General features: G+C 44.1%; 1 protein-coding gene across 2 annotated transcripts in view; it reads left to right on the top strand.

Annotated features, from left to right (window-relative positions):
- Positions 1 to 19,701: 19,701 nt before the first annotated feature.
- Positions 19,702 to 21,946, top strand: part of ELL (elongation factor for RNA polymerase II) — a 107,002-nt gene continuing 104,757 nt past the window's right edge. The window contains exon 1 of one of the 2 annotated variants that reach the window (XM_056574424.1): positions 19,702 to 19,935. In XM_056574424.1, the coding sequence (XP_056430399.1) occupies positions 19,807 to 19,935 (129 nt within the window). In that variant the 5' untranslated portion in view covers positions 19,702 to 19,806. Of the gene's footprint in view, positions 19,936 to 20,539; positions 20,606 to 21,946 lie in introns of those variants that run through there. The other variant, XM_056574434.1, reaches the window with a different exon arrangement.

Here is a 21,946-nt window from a genome sequence, read left to right as displayed (position 1 = left end):
ATATTGTCCTCATAAACAGGAATACTGACACTAAATGGGAGACTTTTAAAGATATCTTAAATTATCATTGTGATAAGTACCGTATTTATCGGGGTATACCACGCACCGGCCTATAACACGCACCCTCATTTTACCAAGGATATTTGGGTAAAAAAAGTTTCTTACCCAAATATCCATGGTAAAATGAGGGTGCGTGTGTGCGCGTGTATACCCCGATACACCCCCAGGAAAGGCAGGGGGAGCCGCTGCCCGTTCTGTCCCCCTGACTATCGGTGCCGGCGACCCATTGCACCGGTGCGTCCCCTGCGTCATTGCCATGCACGGCGCAGCGCACTGACGTCATGCGCCGCGCCGTGCAGCGCATAGCAACGACGCAGGGGATGCACACCGGAGGCCTGCAGCAGCGCGGACCCGACCCCGGCAACAGGTAATTATGCCACCGGGGATGGGGGGAGGCAACGGGGCAGCGGCAATGGGGCGCCGGCACCGATAGTCAGGGGGACAGAACGGGCAACGGCGCCGATAGCCAGGGGGAGAGAAGGGCCGGCAGCAGGGCTCTAGACCCCAGGAAAGGCAGGGGGAGAGAAGCGGGCAGCGACGGCCTCTCTCCCCCTGCCTTTCCTGGGGGTGTATCGGCGTATAACACGCACATAGACTTTAGGCTAAAAATTTTAGCCTAAAAAGTGCGTGTTATACGCGGATAAATATGGTATATACCTTATGGGAATAAAAGGGTCAGAAATAAAAGAAAACCAATATGGATGAATAAAAACATTAAAGGGGCAATAAATGACAAAAATAAAGCATTTAAAATACTAAAACAGGACAGCAGTGAAGAAGCATTAAAAAGCTATAGAGAAAAATGTAAAATATGTAAAAAAAAACTAATAAAAGCTGCAAAAATAAATACAGAAAGACTCATTGCCAAAAAGAGTAAAACTAACCCCGAAATGTTCTTTAACTATATTAATAGCAAAAAGGTCAAAAATGAAAGTGTGGGCCCCTTAAAAAATGATGAGGAAGAAATTATAAACGGGGATCAGGAAAAAGCAAATATATTAAACAAGTTCTTCTCCACTGTATTCACCGAGGAAAATTAAATGCCAGGTGAAATACAATGTGATAAGGTAAAATCCCCAGTACAGGTCACCTGTCTAACCCAGGAAGAAGTACAGTGCCGCCTACAAAAAATCAAAACAGACAAATCACCAGGTCCGGATGGCATTCACCCCCGTGTTCTAAAGGAATTAAGAAATGTTATAGACAGACCACTATTTTTATATTCCGGAACTCTATAGCAACAGGGACTGTTCCCCTGGACTGGCGCATAGCAAATGTGGTACCAATATTTAAAAAGGGAACAAAAAGTGACCCCGGGAATTATAGACCTGTTAGTTTAACCTCTGTTGTATGTACATTGTTTGAGGGTTTTCTAAGAGATGCTATTTTGGAATATCTTGATAAAAATAAATGTATGACCCCATATCAGCATGGCTTTATGAGGGATCGGTCCTGTCAAACTAACCTGATAAGCTTCTATGAGGAGGTGAGCTTCAGACTGGACCAGGGGGAATCGCTGGATGTCGTATATCTGGATTTTTCCAAAGCATTTGATACGGTGCCACATAAAAGGTTGGTGCATAAAATGAGAAGGATCGGGCTGAGGGACAATGTGTGTAAGTGGGTAAGTAACTGGCTCAGTGATAGGAAACAGAGGGTGGTTATTAATAGTACTTATTCTGATTGGGTGACTGCTACAAGTGGGGTACCACAGGGGTTCGTCTTGGGTCCTGTTCTGTTTAATATATTTATTAATTGACCTTGTAGAGGGGTTGAATAGTAAAGTAACAATCTTTGCAGATGATACTAAACTCTGTAAAGCGGAAAACACAATAGAGGACAGTGCACTGTTACAACTGGATCTGGATAGGTTAGAGGTTTGGGCTGGGAAGTGGCAAATGAGGTTCAACACTGATAAATGTAAGGTAATGCACATAGGGAGGAAAAATCCGGGCTGGGATTATGTATTAAATGGGAGAACACTTGGGACGACTGACATAGAAAAGGACTTAGGAGTCTTAGTTAACAGTAAATTTAGCTGTAGTGACCAGTGTCGGGCAGCTGCTGCCAAGGCTAATAAAATCATGGGGTGCATCAATAGGGGCATAGATGCCCATGACAAGGAAATAATTCTACCGCTGTACAAATCACTAGTCAGACCACACATAGAATACTGTGTACAGTACTGGGCACCAGTGTACAAGAAAGATATAGTGGAGCTGGAGAGGGTTCAAAGACGGGCAACCAGGGTAATACGGGGAATGGGATGACTACAGTACCCAGAAAGATTATCAGAATTAGGGTTATTTAGTTTAGAAGAAAGAAGGCTTAGGGGTGACCTAATAACTATGTATAAATATATCAGGGGGGCCATACAGAGATCTCTCCCATGATCTATTTATACCCAGGACTGTATCTATATCAAGGGGGCATCCTCTACGTTGAGAGGAAAGAAGGTTTCTACTCCAGCACAGACGGGGGTTCTTTACTGTAAGAGCAGTGAGACTGTGGAATTCTCTCCCGGAGGAGGTGGTCATGGTGAACTCTGTAAAAGAGTTCAAAACGGGTCTGGATGCATTTTTGGAGAGTAATAACATCGCTGGTTATGTATACTAGATTTATAGGGACAGAACGTTGATCCAGGGATTTATTATGACTGCCATATTTGGAGTCGGGAAGGAATTTTTACCTCTAGTATGAGGGTTTTTTGCGGTCCTCTGGATCAACTCAGTATGGACTCAGTAGGGATATAGGTTGAACTTGATGGACTCTGGTCTTTTTTCAACCTCATGAACTATGTTACTAGAACTGCTATAAAATCAGCCACCCCTGTGAAAATCACCAATTTAGGCCTCAAATGTACATGGTGCTCTCACGCCTGAGCCTTGTTGTGCGACCGCAGAGCATTTTACGCCCACATATGGGGTATTTCCGTACTTTGCTTTACAAATTTTTGGGTTGTAATGGGGCAACATCAGCATGTTAGTGTAAAAAAATGAAAACATTTACACAGGCTGGTGTAGACCCCAATATTTCCTTTTCATAAGGGGTAAAAGGAGAAAAAGCCCCCAAAATTTGTAACGCAATTGCTCCCAAATATGGAAATACCCCATATGTGGCCCTAAACTGTTTCCCTGAAATACGACAGGGCTACGAAGTGAGAGAGTGCCATGCATATTTGAGGACTAAATTAGGGCTTGCATAGGGGTGGACATAAAGGTATTCTATGCCAGTGATTCCCAAACAGGGTGCCTCCAGCTGTTGCTAAACTCCCAGCATGCCTGGACAGTCAGTGGCTGTCCGGAAATGCTGGGAGTTGTTGCTTTGCAACAGCTGGAGGCTCCGTTTTGGAAACACTGCCGTACGATAAGTTTTTCATTTTTATTGGGGGGGCAGTGTGAGGGGGTATATATGTAGGGTTTTACCCTTTATTATGTGTTAGTGTAGTGTAGTGTTTTGGGGTACACTCACACGGGCAGGGGTTTACAGTGAGCTTCCCGCTAGGTGTTTGCACTGCGGCACAATATTTGCCGCAGCTCAAACTTGAAGCAGGAAACTCACTGTAAACCCCTGCCTGTGTGAATGTTCCCTGTACATTCACATGGGGGGGGGGGGCTAACCTCCAGCTGTTACAAAACTACAACTCCCAGCATGCACTGAGAGAACGTGCATGCTGGGAGTTGTACTTTGCAACAGCTGGAGGCACACTAGTTGGAAAACCTTGAGTTAGGTTCTGTTACGTAACTCAGTTTTTTCCAAGCAGTGTGCCTCCAGCTGTTGCAAAACTAAAACTCCCAGAATATACTGATCGCTGAAGGGCATGCTGGGAGATGTAGTTATACAACAGCTGGAGGTACGCTACTACAACTCCCATCATGCCGAGACAGCAGTTTGCTGTTCGTGCATGCTGGGAGTTGTAGTTTTTCAAGATTTAGAGGGCCACGGTTTAGAAACCACCGCACAGTGATCTCCAAACTGTGGCCCTCCAGATGTTGCAAAACTACAGATCCCAGCATGCCCAGACAGCAAACTGCTGTGTGGGCATGCTGGGAGTTGTAGTTTTGCAAGATCTAGAGAGCCACGGTTTAGACACCACTGTATAGTGGTCTCCATACTGTAGCCCTTCAGATGTTGCTAGGCAACAACTCACCGGCTTCCGTAGTCTGTACCAGGGAGCCACACCTCATTGCCACCGATAAGTGACCGCCGGTCACAGCACAGTTTCCCTGTTCTGCTCGGACTACAGTGGGTGGTGAGAGCGGGGGAACCGTACTTTAACGGCCCCGCTATTGGTCGGTCTCTTCTGACTCATCAATAGCAGGGATATGAGGGGTGGCACCCCTCCCTCAGGGGGATCAGGGTGTCTTGGACAGCCCTAATCCCCCTTATTTTCCGGGTCACCGGAGACCCGTATGACCCGGAATCGCCGCAGATTGTGGGTCTGAATTGACCGTGATCACCGTTACGATTTCAGCAGGCATCCCGGTCTGGTCCCTGCCAGTTGAGTGTCAGGGACCAGAATTCCAATGGGCATACAGGTACGCTCTGGGTCCTTCAGGTACGCTCTGGGTCCTTAAGTACCAGGGAGCCAGGGCGTACCTGTATGCCCTAAGTCCTTAAGGGGTTAAAGGGGTACTTCGCCAGAAACATCTCAAACACATTACTGGCTGTCACGCCCCCTCCCATAGTCCTGAATGGAGGGGACGTGGCATCATGTACGCGGAAGCTGCAAGCCTACGCGTACCGGATGCCGCCGCTACCGGCCTGGAGATCACTGGGGTCCCCTGCGATCTAACATCTAATCCCCTATGTTTGGATAGGGGATAAGATGTTTCCAACAGACTACCCCTTTAAGGTCAAAATGAGCTTCGTTCTTAAAGGAGATCTGCAGCCATAGAGACTTATCCCCTATCTGCAGGATAGGTAATATGTTCTGATTGCAGGGAGTCCAAATGCTGGGATCTCCGCAATCTCCTGTACGAGGCCCCGGCCCCCTCCATGTATCTCTATAGGAGAGGCTGAGATGCAGCGTTCATACATCCCCACCTCTCCCAAAGATCTGTATGGAGGGGGCGTGTCGTCGTCTTCAGTGAGGTCGACAACACGCACATTAGCAGTGCAGAGCTGCGGTAATTCTGGTGAAATGAAGAAAACTGTGTCCCTGTAGCGGAATGTGACCCTCCGCACAGGAACACACTTTTCTGCTTTACGGCCTGCTCCCTCTCACTCCTCAACCCTTATCCTAACCCCTAACAGCAATCAGCACTGAGAAGGTCTCTGAGCACTGAGCTCAGATCACATTCGGCTACGGGTCACAGTATCACCGAGTCCCCATACGTTCCAACGTTCGGAATCCCCACAATCAGACACTTATCCTCTGCGGATAAGGCCCAGATTTATCAAACTGTGTGAGAGAAAAAATAGTGTTTTTCCCACAGCGACCAATCTCAGCTAACAACCTCTGGAAAAGTGAAAGCTGAGCTGTGATTGGTTCTTGTGGGAAAACTACTCCATTTTTTCTCTCTCACATAGTTTGATAAATCTGGACCTAAGTATCACAAAGCTGAAGTTGATTTCTTATTCGGCCAGTTTCTTATTCACTGAAGTTGGTTTCTTATTCGAGCATTGTCTTATAGATGACTATGACTAATAGACCTTTTCTCCACTTACTTCTCTGCAGTAAAACATTTTTATACATAAATGTTAAATATTATTTGGGAACAATCAGATTAATAAAAAAAAATCTAGATTGTTTGTGCATTTACTGAAAAAAACAATATTAAACAATGGATGAAAAGGTTTGCATTTTGAATAAGTAACTGATTAATTTAAGGGGTTAAACGCCGTTGGGCCACTAATCTAAGGGTTGAAATAGAAATAGTAAGGGCCCCTCCATAATACACAACTGTATCCAGCCTGGCCCAAACTGTGGATTGGCATGAAAACATGTGTCAACCTTGCCAACTATATATGTTTTCTACATTTTGAATAAGTAACTGAGGACTTTCAGGGGTTAAACGCCGTTGGGCCACTAATCTAAGGGTTGAAATAGAAATAGTAAGGGCCCCTCCATAATACACAACTGTATCCAGCCTGGCCCAAACTGTGGATTGGCATGAAAACATGTGTCAACCTTACCAACTATATATGTTTTCTACATTTTGAATAAGTAACTGAGGACTTTAAGAGGTTAAACGCCGTTGGGCCACTAAACTAAGGATGGGAATATAAAGTGTAAGGGCCCCTCCATAATACCCAACTGTATCCAGCCTGGCCCAAACTGTGGATTGGCATGAAAACAGGTGCCAACCTTGCCAGCCATATACATTTTCCACATTTTGAATAAGTAAATGAGGTATATCAGGGGTTAAACACTGTTGGGCCACTGACCTAAGGGTGCAAATAGAAAGAGTAAGGGCCCCTCCATAATACCCAAGTGTATCCAGCCTGGCCCAAACTGTGGATTGGAAGAAAACAGGTGCCAACCTTGCCAACTATATACAGTTTCAGTATTTGAATAAGTAACTGAGGAATTTAAGGGGTTAAACGCTGTTGGGCCACTGACTTAAGGGTGGAAATAGCAAGAGTAAGGGCCCCTCCATAATACCCAACTGTATCCAGCCTGGCCCAAACTGTGGATTGGCATTAAAACAGGTGCCAACCTTGCCAACAGTATACATTTTCAGTGTTTTGAATAAGTGATGAATATAAGGGGTTAAACGCCATTGGGTCACTGAATTAAGGGTGGAAATGTAAAGAGTAAGGGCCCCTCCATAATACTCAACAGTATCCAGCCTGGCCCAAACAGTGGATTGGCATTAAAGCAGGTGCCTACCTTGCAATTTATATACATTTTCTGCATTTTGAATAAGTAACTGATAATTTTAAGGGGTTAAACGCGGTTGGGCCACTAACCTTAGTGTTGAAAAATAAAGAGTAAGGGCCTCTCCATAATACCCAACTGTATTCAGCCTGGCCCAAACAGTGGATTGGCATGAAAACAGGTGCCAACCTTGCCAACTTAAAACATTTTTTGCTTTCTGAATAAGTAACAGGTGATTTCAAGGGGTTAAACGCTGTTTGGCCACTGACCTAAGGGATAAAAAATTCATAGTAAGGGCCTCTCCATAATACCCAACCTTATCCAGCCTGCTCGAAACTGTGGATTGGCATTAAAACAGGTGCCAACCTTGCCAACTTTATAAATTTTCTACATTTAAACGCTATTGGGCCACTGACCTAAGGGATGAAATATAAAGAGTAAGGGCACCTCCATAATACCCAACCGTATCCAGCCTGACCCAAACAGTGTATTGGCATTAAATCAGGTGCCAACCTTGCCAACTATATGCATTTTCTACATTTTGAATAAGTAACTGATGAATTGAAGGGGTTAAACGCAGTTGGGCCACTGACCTAAGTGTTAAAAAATAAAGAGTAAGGGCCTTTCCATAATAATCAACTGTAGCCAGCCTGGCCAAAACTGTGGTTTGGCATGAAAAGAGGTGCGAACCTTGGCAGCCGTTTACATTTTTCTACATTTTGAATAAGTAACTGAGGGATTAAAGGGGTTAAATGCTGTTGGGCCACTGACCTAAAAAATAGAAAGAGTAAGGGCCCCTCCATAATACCCAACTGTATCCAGCCTGGCCCAAACTGTGGATTGGCAGGAAAACAGGTGCCAAGTTTGCCAACTATATACATTTTCTACATTTTGAATAAGTAACTGAGGAATTTAAAGGGTTAAACGCTGTTGGGCCACTAAAGTGAGGAAAGAAATAAGAAGAATATTGGCCCCCATGTTTTTTTTGGCCCCCCATTCTTTTTTGCTTACAAAAGTCGCTCGTGAGGCTAAGCAATTTGATGTGCGACTTTTGTGGGTAAGCATAAAGTACCAATCAGCCCTACCTAAGAAATTTTCAGTTTTCACTTTGCTGTGGTCGGGAATTTATCAAGTGCGAAAGTCGCACTTAAGCAAAAAAAATAAAAAGTTGCAAATCCCCTTTAAAAAGTTGCAAGTGTAAGCAAGGTCAGACCTAGCTTAAAAAAACTTGCTTTTGATAGCATTTTTAAAAGTCACTTAACCACTTAAGGACCAAGGGCGTACCTGTACGACTGTGGGAATTTCGGTCCCCGCCCGATCAGCAGACACCCTGCGCAAATGCCAAGGGGGGGTCATCAGACCCCCCCATGTCAGCAATCGCCGATAATTGCAAGTGAATACACACTTGCGATTTGCGGCTATTTCGGGTCATACGGGTCTATGGTGACCCGGAAAATAAGGGTGATCGCGGTTGTCCAAGACACCTACGATCCCCCTAAAGTGATAGGAGTGAGGTGGCAGGGGTGCTACCCCTCCTATCCCTGCTGTTGGTCGTATAGACGCAACAACCAATAGCAGATCTGGGGCGGGGGTGTTAACTTTCGGTTTACCCATTCTGCCCACCCACAATAGGCGGGGCAGAACGGCGAAACCGAAGAGGACCGGCGACGAAGTCCACATACCCTGCGGGCGACGATTGGTGTCGGAGATCGGCGGGCGGTGATGTCGTGCGGCAGGCTCCCTGGATTCTACAGAAGCCGGTGAGTTGCCTAGCAACATCTGGAGGGCTACAGTTTGAGACCACTATACAGTGGTCTCAACTGTAGCCCTCCAGATGTTGCAAAACTACAACTCCCAGCATGCCCAGACATCTATTTGCTGTGTGGGCATGCTGGGATTTGCAGTTTTGCAACACCTGGAGGGCCACAGTTTGGAGATCACTGCAAATCCGAGCATGCCCAAACAGCAAACAGCTGTCTCGGCATGCTGGGAGTTGTAGTTGCGTACCTCGAGCTGTTGCATAACTACATCTCCCAGCATGCACTTTGGCGATCAGTACATGCTGGGAGTTATGCACAAATAAACAGAAAATAGAAGAAAGTTAACAAAATCTTTATTAAAGTGTATCATTGATTAGAAAACAATAGTACAAATACATAATAAAAACAAGGCACCGAAAAACACTACAGATGGGTAGGTGAGGACTGGAACTAAGTATAGAGAGGTAATAAATATAAATATGAGGTCAAAGGGCAATAAGAGTGAATGTCAGAAGTGAAGACGCACCAAATTGCTGCTGAACGCAAGCACGAGGGCAAGGAGAAAATAAACAAAGGGATCAGACCCAAGGACCAGAGGGAACAAGTATGCCAGACCTTACCTACCAACCCCAACGATTGTTTCACCACTAGATGGCTTCCTCACCCTCACACCCCCTGAGGAAGCCATTTAGTGGTGAAACGATCGTTGGGGTTGGTAGGTAAGGTCTGGCATACTTGTTCCCTCTGGTCCTTGGGTCTGATCCCTTTGTTTATTTTCTCCTTGCCCTCGTGCTTGCATTCAGCAGCAATTTGGTGCGTCTTCACTTCTGACATTCACTCTTATTGCCCTTTGACCTCATATTTATATTTATTACCTCTCTATACTTCCAGTTCCAGTCCTCACCTACCCATCTGTAGTGTTTTTCGGTGCCTTGTTTTTATTATGTATTTGTACTATTGTTTTTTAATCAATGATACATTTTAATAAAGATTTTGTTAACTTTCTTCTATTTTCTGTTTATTTGTGCATAATTTTTTCTGTATTTTTGGTGGTGCTTCTATCATGCACATTACTTACCTCTTTGAGGTATAGTCTCTTATGTAGGTGTCTACATGCTGGGAGTTGTAGTTTTGCAACAGCTTGAGGCACACTTGTTGGAAAATACTGAGTTAGGTAACAGAACCTAACTAAAGGTTTTCCAACCAGTGTGCCTCCAGCTGTTGCAAAAGTTCAACTCCCAGCATGCACGGTCTGTCAGTACATGCTTGGAGTTGTAGTTTTGATACAGCTGGAGGTTTGCCCCCCCCCCCCCATGTGAATGTACAGGGGCAGGTTTACAGTAAGTTTCCGGCTTCAAGTACGAGCTGCGGCAAATTTTTCGCCACACCGCAAACTCCTACTGGGAAACTCACCGTAAACTCTGCCTGTGCGAATGTGTCCTAAAAACACTACACTACACTAACACATAATAAAGGGTAAAACACTACATATACACCCCCTTACACTGTCCCTCCCAATAAAAATGAAAAACGTATTGTATGGCAGTGTTTCCAAAACAGAGCCTCCAGCTGTTGCAAAACAACAACTCCCAGCATTTCCGGACAGCCACTGACTGTCAAGGCATGCTGGGAGTTTAGCAACAGCTGGAGGCACCCTGTTTGGGAATCACTGGCGTAGACTTCCGCTATGTCCACCCCTATGCAATCCCTAATTTAGTCCTCCAATGCGAATGGCGCTCTCTCACTTCAGAGCCCTGTTGTATTTCAAGGAAACAGTTTAGGGCCACAAATGGGGTATTTCCGTGCTCGGGAGAAATTAAACTACATATTTTGGGGGGCTTTTTCTCCTTTTACCCCTTATGAAAAGGAAAAGTTGGGGTCTACACCAGCCTGTTAGTGTAAAATGTATTTTTTTTTTTTACACTAACATGCTGGTGTTGCCCTTTACTTTTTATTTTCACAAAAGGTAAAAGGAAAAAAAGACCCCAAAAATTTGTAACGCAATTTCTCCTGCTGACACTAATATGCTGAGGTTGCCCCATTACAAGGAAAAAATTTGTAAAGCAATTTCTCCTGAGTACGGAAATACCCCATATGTGGGCGTAAAATGCTCTGCGGGCGCACAACAAGGCTTAGGAGTGAGAGAGCGCACTATGTACATTTGAGGCCTAAATTGGTGATTTGCACAGGGGGGGGGGGGGCTGATTTTACAGCGGTTCTGACATAAACGCAAAAAAAATAATACCCACATGCAACCTCATTTTGGAAACTACACCCCTCACGGAACGTAACAAGGGGTATAGTGAGCCTTAACACCCCACAGGTGTTTGACGAATTTTCATTAAATTTGGATGGGAAAATTAAAAAAAAATGTGTTCACTAAAATGCTGGTGTTACCCAAAATTTTTCTTTTTCACAAGGGAAAATAGGAAAAAAGCCCCCCAAAATTTGTAGCCCCATTTCTTCTAAGTAAGAACATACCCCATATGTGGATGTAAAGTGCTCTGCGGGCGAACTACAATGCTCACAAGAGAGTGAGTGCCATTGGGATTTTGAAGAGAAAATTTGTCCGGCATTGAAGGCCACGGGTGTTTACAAAGCCCGCATAGTGCCAGAACAATGGACCCCTCCCACAGGTGACCCCATTTTGGAAGCTTCACCCCTCACGTAATGTAATAAGGGGTACAGTGAGCATTTACGCCCCACAGGTGTCTGACAGATTTTTGGAACAGTGGTCCGTGAAAATGAAAAATGTAATTTTTAATTTGCTCAGGCCACTGTTCCAAAGATCTGTCAAATGCCAGTGGGGTGTAAATACTCACTGCACCCCTTATTACATTCTGTGAGGGGTGTAGTTTCCAAAATGGGGTCACATGTGGGGGGGGTCCACTGTTCTGGCACCATGGGGGGCTTTGTAAACGCACTTGGCCCCTCCCTTTCCAAAAGCCCAATGGCGCTCCTCCTCTTCTGAGCATTGTAGTGCGCCAGCAGAGCACTTGACGTCCACACATGGGGTATTTCCATACTCAGAAGAAATGGGGTTACAAATTTTGGGGGTAATTTTCTCCTATTACGCCTTGTAAAAATTGAAAATTTGGGGGGGAAAAATGCATTTTGGTGAAAAAAACATTTTTTTTTATTTACACATCCAACTTTAACAAAAAGTTGTGAAATACTTGTGAGGAGTTAAGGCTCACTGTACCCCTTGTTACGTTCCTTAAGGGGTGTAGTTTCCAAAATAGTATGCCATGTGTTTTTTTTTTGCTGTTCTGGCACCAAAGGGGCTTCCTAAATGCGACATGCCCCCTAAAAACCATTTCAGCAAAATTTTCTTTACAAAAGCCAAATGTGACTCCTTCTCTTCTGAGCATTGTAGTTCACCCGCAGAGCATTTTACATCCTAACATGGGGTATTTCCATACTCAGAAGAGATGGGGTTACAAATTTTGGGGGGCATTTTCTCCCATTACCCTTTATAAAAAAAGTAAATTTTGGGAAAAAACTGTACTTTAGTGAAAAAAAAATTATTTTCATTTACACATGCGACTTTAACAAAAAGTCATCAAACACCTGTGGGGTGTTAAGGCTCACTGGACCCCTTGTTACGTGCCTTGAGGGGTGCGGTTTCCAAAAGGGTATACCATGTGGGGTTTTTTCTGCTGTTCTGGCACATAGGGGCTTCCTAAATGTGACATGCCCCCCAAAAATCATTTCAGAAAAACTCACTCTCCAAAATCTCATTGTCGCTCCTTCCCTTCTGAGCTCTCTACTGCGCCCGCCGAACATTTGACATACACATATGAGGTATTTCCTTACTCGAGAGAAATTGGGCTACAAATTTTGGGGGGCTTTTTCTCCTATTACCCCTTGTAAAAATTCAAAAACTGGGTCTACAAGAACATTCGAGTGTAAAAAGATTTAGAATTTTCTCCTTTATTTTGCTGTTATTCCTGTGAAACACCTAAAGGGTTAACACACTTACTGAATATCATTTTGAATACTTTGAGGGGTGCAGTTTTTATAATGGGGTCAGTTGTGGGGTATTTCTAATATGAAGGACCTCCAAATCCACTTCAAACCTGAACTGGTCCATGAAAAATTCAGATTTTGAAAATTTTGTGAAAAATTGGAAAATTGCTGCTGAATTTTGAAGCCCTCTGATGTCTTCCAAAAGTAAAAACACGTCAACTTTATGATGCAAAGATAAAGTAGACATATTGTATTTATGAATCAATATATAATTTATTTGGAATGTCTATTTTCCTTACAAGCAGAGAGCTTCAAAGTTAGAAAAATGCTAAATTTTACATTTTATCAAATTTTGGAATTTTTCACCAAGAAATTATGCAAGTATCGACAACATTTTACCACTAACATAAAGTAGAATATGTCCCGAAAAAACTTTCTCGGAATCAGAATGAAAGATAAAAGCGTCTCAGAGTTATTAATGCTTAAAATGACAGTGGTCAGATGTGAAAAAAATGCTCGGGTCCTACAGTGAAAATTGGCCTGGTCCTTAAGGGGTTAGAAAGTTGCAGGACATGCTGGGAGTTGTAGTTGTGCTCCTTGGGTAGACGATGTGTGGCGGGTGACAAGCTTGTCACCCCCCTGCACATCACGACTACATCTCCCAGCATGCCCTTACTGTAAGGAGTTGTAGTTGTGCTGCACAGGCGGGAGATGTGCAGACAGGTGACAATAAATTTACTAACCTTACTAACCTGTAGGGTTTTTTGGGTTCTTCTCATTTCAGATCTGTTTATTCTGTGGACCACTTCAGATTTGGTGGACTACATTGATGACCAGAGTTTTTTTTTTTTGTTAATGTTAATAAAATGGTTAATGAGAGCTTGTGAGGGAGTGGTTTTTGGAATAAAAATATTTAAATCTGTTATGCTTTTTTTTTTTTTTTCTTTACAGGCTTAGTAGTGGAAAATGTCTTATAGACAGAATCCATTACTAAGCCAGAGCTTTGAGTTAGCCCCAAAAATTAACCCCCAATTATTACCCCGGTACCCAACGCCACAGGGGTGCTGGGAAGAGCTGGTACCAACAGACCTCGAGTGTCAAAAATTATGCTCCTGAGCCTAGGCGGTAACAGGCTGGCGTTATTTAGGCTGGGGAAGGCCAGTAACAATGGTCCTCGCCCGCCCTGGTAACATTAGGCTGTTGCTGCTTGGTTGGTATCTGGCTGAGAATTAAAACATGGGGAACCCTATGCGTTTTATTTATTTTTATTAAAAAGAAATACATGTGGTTCCCTGTATTTTCATTCTCAGCCAGATACCAACCAAACAGCAACAGCCTGATGTTACCAGGGTGGGCGACAACCATTGTTACTGGCCCTTCCCAGCCTAAATAACGCCAGCTTGTTCCCGACACCCCTGTTGTGGTGGGTACCAGGGTAATAATTGAGGGTTAGTGCTAGCTGTTTTTGTGGCTAACGCTAAGCCTGGCTTAGTATAACAATAAAAAGGGAGAAAATGTATATAGTTGGCAAGGTTGGCACCTGTTTTCCTGCCAATCCACAGTTTGGATTCAGTTGGGCATTATGGAGGGGCCCTAACTCTTTAGATTACTACCCATAGATTAGCGGCCCAACAGTGTTTAACCCCTTAAAATCACCAGTTCCTTATTCAAAATGCACAAAATGTATATGGCTGGCAAGGTTGGCACCTCTTTTAATGCCAATCCACTGTTTGGGCCAGGCTGGATACAGTTGCATATTATGGAGGGGCCCTTACTCTTTCTATTTCCACCCTTAGGTCAGTGGCCCAATAGTGTTTAACCCCTTACATTCCTCAGTTACTTATTCAAAATGTAGAAAATATATATAGTTGGCAAGGTTGGAACCTGTTTTATTGCCAACCCACATTTTGGGCCAGGCTGGATACAGTTGGGTATTATGGAGGGGGCCTTACTCTTTAGATTCCTACCTTTAGATTAGTGGCACAATGGCGTTTAACCCCTTAAATTCCTCAGTTACTTATTCAAAATGTAGAAAAAGCATATAATTGTTAAGGTAAGCACCTGTTTTAATGCCAATCCACTATTTGGGCCAGGCTGGATACACTTGGGTATTATGAAGGGGCCCTTACTCTTTATATTCCCAATCTTACCGTAATTCAGTGGCCTAATGGCGTTTAAACCTTTAAATTCCTCACTTATTCAAAATACTGAAAATGTACATAGTTGGCAAGGTTGGCACCTGTTTTAATGCCAATCCACTGGTTGGGCCAGGCTGTATATGTCTGGTTATTATGGAGGGGCCTTAATCTTTCTTTTTTAACCCTTAGGTCAGTGGCCTAACCGCATTTAATACCTTAAAGGGGTACTCTGGTGCTTAGACATCTTATCCCCTATCCAAAGGATAGGGGATAAAATGCCTGATCGCAGGAGTCCCGCCGCTGGGGACCCCCGTGATCATGCACGCGGCACCCTGTTTGTAATCAGTCCCCGGAGCGTGTTCGATTACCGGCGACTACAGGGCGGGCGGCGTGTGACGTCACGCTCCGCCCCTCAATGCAAGCTTACGGGAGGGGGCATGACAGCTATCACGCCCCCTCCCGTAGGCTTGCATTGAGGGGCGGAGCGTGACATCACACGGGGCGGGTGCGTGATGTCACCCGCCACCCTGTAGTTGCCGGTAATCAGTCCCGGAGCGAACACGCTCCGGGGACTGATTACAAACAGGGTGCCGCGTGCATGATCCCGGGGGTCCCAAGCGGTGGGACTCCCGTGATCAGGCATCTTATCCCCTATCCTTTGGATAGGGGATAAGATGTCTAAGCACCGGAGTACCCCTTTAAATTCATCAGTTACTTATTCAAAATGCAGAAAATGTATTTAGTTGGCAAGGTTGGCACCTAATTTCTTTCTAATCCACTGTTTGGGCCAGGCTGGATACAGTTGGGTATTATGGAGGGGCCCTTACTATTTGTTTTTCAACACTTCAGTCAGTGGCCCAACCTCGTTTAACCCCTTAAATTCATCAGTTACTTATTCAAAATGCAGAAAATGTAAATAGTTGGCAAGGTTGGCACCTGTTTTAATGGCAATCCACAGTTTGGGCCAGGCTTGATACAGTTGGGTATTATGGAGGGGCCCTTACTCTTTCTATTTCCACCCTTAGGTCAGTGGCCCAATAGCGTTTAACCCCTTACATTCCTGTTACATTTTCAAAATGTAGAAAATGTATATAGTTGACAAGGTTGGCACTTATTTTCTTGCCAATCTACTGTTTGGGCCAGGTTGGATACAGTTGGGTATTATGGAGGGGGCCTTACTCTTTAAATTCCTACCTTTAGATTAGTGGCACAATGGCGTTTAACCCCTTAAATTCCTCAGTTACTTATTCAAAATGTAGAAAATGCATATAGTTGGCAAGGTTGGCACCTGTTTTAATGCCAATTCACTGTTTGGGCCAGGCTTGATACAGTTGGGTATTATGGAGGGGCCCTTACTCTTTATTTTTCAACCCTCAGGTCAGCGGCCCAACAGCGTTTAACCCCTTGAAATCACCTGTTACTTATTAAAAATGCAGAAAATGTATATAGTTGGCAAGGTTGGCACCTGTTTTAATGCCAATCCACTGTTTGGGCCAGGATGGATACAGTTGGGTATTATGGAGGGGCCCTTACTCTTTACATTTCCACCCTTAATTCAGTGGCCCAATGGCGTTTAACCCCTTAAATTCATCACTTATTCAAAACACAGAAAATGTATACTGTTGGAAAGGTTGGCATCTGTTTTAATGCCAAACCACTATTTGGACCAGTGTGGACACAGTTGGGTATTATGGAGGGGCTCTTACTCTTTATATTCCCACCCTTAGATTAGTGGCCCAACAGCGTTTAACCCCTTAAAATCACCAGTTACTTATTCAAAATGCTAAAAATGTATAGTTTGCAAGGTTGGCACCTGTTTTCTTGCCAATCCACTGTTTGGGCCAAGCTGGATACAGTTGTGTATTATGGAGGGTCCCTTACTCTTTCTATTTCCACCCTTAAGTCAGTGGCCCAACAGCATTTAACCCCTTAAATTCCTCAGTTACTTATTCAAATACTGAAACTGAATATAGTTGGCAAGGTTGGCACCTGTTTTCATGCCAATCCACAGTTTGGGCCAGGCTGGATATGGTTGGCTATTATGGAGCAGCCCTTACGCTTTCTATTCCCACCCTTAGATTAGTGGCCAATGGCGTTTAACCCCTTAAAATAATTAGTTACTTATTCAAAATGCAGAAAATGTATATAAATGGAAAGGTTGGCACCTGTTTTAATGCCAATCCACAGTTTAGGCCAGGCTGGATACAGTTGGGTATTATGGAGGGGCCCTTACTCTTTATATTCCCACCGTTAGTTTAGTGGCCCAACAGCGTTTAACCTCTTAAAATCACCACTTATTCAAAATGCAGAAAATATATATAGTTGGCAAGGTTGGCACCTGTTTTAATGCCAATCCACAGTTTAGGCCAGGCTGGATATGGTTGGGTATTATGGAGGAGCCCTTAGTCTTTACCTTTCCACCCTTAATTCAGTGGTCTAATGGCGTTTAACCCCTTATATGTCTCAGTTACTTATTCAAAATGTAGAAAATGTATAAAGTTGGCAAGCTTGGCACCTGTTTTCTTGCCAATTCACTGTTTGGGCCAGGCTGGATACAGTTGGGTATTATGGAGGGGCCCTTACTCTTTATTTTTCAACCCTTAGGTCAGTGGCCCAACAGCGTTTAACCCCTTAAATACCTCAGTTACTTATTCAAATACTGAAACTGTATCTAGTTGGCAAGGTTGCCACCTGTTTTCTTGCCAATCCACAGTTTGGGCCAGGCTGGATCCAGTTGGGTATTATGGAGGGGCCCTTACTCTTTCTATTTCCACCCATAAGTGAGTGGCCCAACAGCATTTAACCCCTTAAATTCCTCAGTTACTTATTCAAAATGTAGAAAATGTATATGGCTGGCAAGGCTGGAACCTGTTTTCATGCCAATCCACAGTTGGGCCAGGCTGGATACAGTTGGGTATTATGGAGGGGCCCTTACTTTTTATATTCCCACCGTTAGTTTAGTGGCCCAACGGCGTTTAACCCCTTAAAATCACCAGTTACTTATTGAAAATGTATATAGTTGGCAAGGTTGGCACTTGTTTTCTTGCCAATCTACTGTTTGGGCCAGGTTGGATACAGTTGGGTATTATGGAGGGGCCCTTACTCTTTATTTTTCAACACTTAGGTCAGTGGCCCAACCACATTTAACCCCTTAAATTCATCACTTATTCTAAACACATATTTTTTTAATCTATTTTTTACTGTAGTTTTTTTCAGTAAATACACAATCTAGATTTTTTCTTCTGAATCTGATAGTTCACAAATAATATTTAACATTTATTTAAAAAAAACAAAACAGATTTACTGTAGAGCAATAAGTGGAGAAAAGGTCTAATAGTCATAGTCATCTATAAGACAATGCTCGAATAAGAAACCAACTTCAGCTGCAGTACTCCTTTAACCCCTTAACGACCACGGACGTAAATGTACGTCCTGGTTTGGCGGGACTTCCCGCACCAGGACGTGCATTAACATCCTGTGTATGACCGCGAGCATCGCGCGGATGTCCGCCATTAACTCCTCAGATGCCATGATCAATACAGATCACGGCATTTGCGGCAGTGCGGTACTTTGAATGGATGATCGGATTGCCCGCAGTGCTGCCGCAGCGATCCGATTATCCAGCATGGCGGCTGGAGGTCCCCTCACCTGGCTCCAGCCATCTCCTGGGGTCTTTTGCTCTGGTCTGAGATCGAGCAGACCAGAGCAGAAGATGACCGATAATACTGAGCAGTGCTGTGTCCTATGCATAACACTGAACAGTATTAGCAATCAAAGGATTGCTATAGATAGTCCCCTATGGGGACATAAAAAGTGTAAAAAAAAAAAAAGTTGAAAAATGTAAAAATAAAGTAAAAAAAAGTGAAAAATCCCCTCCCCCGATAAAAATGGAAATTGTCCGTTTTTCCCATTTTACCCCCAAAAAACGTAAAACATTTTTTTAATAAACATATTTGGTATCGCCGCATGCGTAAATGTCCGTACTATCAAAATATGTTAATTATCCCATACGGTGAATGGCGTAAACGTAAAAAATTTAAAAAGTCCAAAAATGCTGCTTTTTTGTCACACTTTATAAAAAAAAATATAAAAAAATGATCTAAAAGTTTTATATATGCAAATGTGGTATCCATAAAAAGTACAGATGAAGGCACAAATAATGACCCCTCATACCGCCCTATATACGGAAAAGTTAAAAAGTTATAGGTGGTCAAAATAGGGCGATTTTAGATTACTGATTTTGTACAAAAAGTTTTAGATTTTTTTTAAGTGGTACAAAAATATAAAAGTATCTAGCCATGGGTATCATTTTAATCGTATTGACCCACAGAATAAAGAACAAGTCATTTACCGTAAAGTGTACAGTGTGAAAACAAAACCCTCCAAAATGCGCAAAATTGTGGTTTTCATTTAAATTTCCTCCCTAAAAATTTTTTGGGGGGGGTTCGCCGTACATTTTATGGTAAAATGAGAGGTTTCATTACAATGTACAATTGGTCACGCAAAAAACAAGCCCTTATATGGGTCTGTAGATGGAAATATATAAAGGAGTTATGGATTTTAGAAGGCGAGAAGGAAAAAACGAAAACTCAAAAATAAAATGGGCTTGGTCCTTAAGGGGTTAAGGGATTAAATAGCAAGGGTTAATTTCCGCTGTAAATTCTGGGCAGTGAAGATCCACTGAGTTCAGGTAAGAATTTTCATAGTGTGCATTGGGCCTTATGAATTAAAAACTGTGAGGAGGAAAAATGTAAACGCAGAAATCCGGCTGCGCCTTAAGGGGTTAATGTTATGGCTGCTCGGTGCATATATGTATACATGCAGCTGACTACAGAAACGAAAGGCCAGAGCCCTCACAGCCAGGAATGTTCCCGCAACCACTGCACCGCAAATATCAGACACGCGGACCCGTCGTTTCGCCTCACACACTATGTACGCCATTTGTACCTCGGAGTCCCTACACCCCGGTCATGTGATCACGGGCACGTGACCTGTGACGTCAGGTCCTTCTAGGGGATGGGAACTAGCCGCTACGGTGAGGAATGGTGTTGTTAAGATGGCGGCGCTGCAGGAGGAACGGAGTTACGGACTGTCCTGCGGGAGTGTCGGCGGAAGGGTGTCCGTCTTCCATGTGAAGCTAACCGACAGCGCCCTACGAGCCTTTGAAAGCTACCAGAACAGCCAGGTACACGGGGCAGGTAGCCAGGAGGCGGGCAGGACTGGGGTGACCCCTTGTTGGGGGGCTCCCCTGCTGACCGAGCACCCCTAACCCCACCTCCTCTGTACGGTAAAGGGGGCACCGGCATGTATAGTGTTTAATGGCATTGTGGGGCCTTGTACCTGACTTTACTTTGGCCAGGAGGCTGGTCTCTTAGTGCCTGCCAAGTAAGTGCAAGAGTTGGGTGACCTCCTTATAAGGACCTGTTCTAATCCTCCATCCACCCCTCCCCGGGCACTGTGTGACCCAGACAGCTTCTTCACACTGGCCCTATGTAGAGTCCAGTATTCCCTCACTCCAAGGTATGCCCCCAGCATTACCTCAGGAAGTTGGCATGTGCACCTGTGCCTAGGCACAGGGTGTGTGACCTGGCCCCCACTAGGTGCTGCCCCCTGGGCTTTATATATAGAGTGGTCAGACCTGTGTGTGCGCCACTTGTCTCTATAGAGGGGCATATAGTTTCTTTACCTTTGTATTGCATGTATTCTGCTTGGGCACCGGAGGGACATTGCTCTTTACTAGCGGATATAGGGGGTGGAATTACAGTGATCCCTCAAATTACTTGTTCCAGGATGACCATTGTATGAACCTGTTAATTGCTTCTGAAGACACCAAAATGTCATCCAAAAATAAGAAAGTGAGTTAAAGAAAAATAAGTAGAATTTTGGTAAAGCAAGTCCTTACATATAAAAGTAATATAGATCTGCTGGAAGATGTAAATCACTGTCTATGTAGAGGACAGGAGCTTATTCAGGATCCTGTACAGTACACACAGGGTCCTAAAAAGGTAAAAACGGAACCTCCCTCACCTTGTGTCCAAAGATGTAGTCAACAATGGCACAGGTAAATAGTAGTACAGAACATGTGGTACCACCCTGTACTGTAGGGGGCGCTGCCAGACAGCCAGTCAGTGCATGCACTTCAGTAATACCGGTGTTGTACCAGTGAATGCCCGTTCTAATTGGTCAGATCTTCCAGCCATTGACATGTTTCACAGATCTGGACTGTCCATAGCATTGTATGTTGAGTCTGGTTTCAAGTTACAATGGTCCAGAAAAGTTGAGGCATCACTGTATCTAGATTAGTGATCCTAATTCAGTGGTTTTTTAGCCATTTCAAAACTAGAACTCTATGCTTGGTGTTGTAGTCTCACAACATCTTGCCAGCATTTCCCTTTCAGTTTGGCTACCGTCACTCTTTAGAACGTGTGTACCGTTTCTGGCACTGCCATTGTTCAGCCTTGCACAATTCTGGGCATACAGTTGGTCCTAGGCTTCAGCTATGTCTCATTTTGCCCATATATTGTGAGTATCTGTCAACAGCCTGTCAAAAAGGTGTCGGTATTTACCACAGTGTACTCCAAGTGGGCCTATTGAGTTTAATACTATACGGGTGACTGTATAGTCTGTTTACGGAATGTGTCCTCTGTCTGTGCAAGACCCTAATGCACGGTGTGCTGTGTCCTGCCCGAAACAGTACTTATGTGGAAAATAGTCACTGTTAGGCCCTTTTCAGACAGGCATATTATCACTCCTATAAGGAGCATTTTACACAGGCAGGGCTGCATGAACGATTGCTGGACCATTCGTATAGTTCACCTTCATCATTGTTGGCAACACGTCTCCTGTTAACATAGGGAGACATGTGGCCAACCAATAATGATTCCTGAGGCTTGCATAAACAACTAGCTGACCAATGAGCGTTTCTTACTGGTCCTATCCCCGCAGAAAGCCACGCCCGGGACTCTCCCTCCATGTATCTCTATGGGGTACATAGAGGGGCGTGTCGGCCGGCGCTCCATGTGGGGGTTAACACGCCTCTTTCCAGCCCCTGCAGGAGAACTTATACCCTATCCTTGGATAGTGATTTTTCACCAGACAACTCCTTTAATGGGGAGATGTATCAAAACCTGTGCAGAGGGAAAATTGACCAGTTGCCCATAGCAACCAATCAGATTACTACTTTGATTATTTTTTTT

This window comes from Hyla sarda, chromosome 1 (genome assembly GCF_029499605.1).
Source record: "Hyla sarda isolate aHylSar1 chromosome 1, aHylSar1.hap1, whole genome shotgun sequence".
Lineage (NCBI taxonomy): Eukaryota > Metazoa > Chordata > Amphibia > Anura > Hylidae > Hyla > Hyla sarda.
Note: the sequence above shows the minus strand (reverse complement) of the source record. Positions and strands in the feature narration are given on the sequence as shown.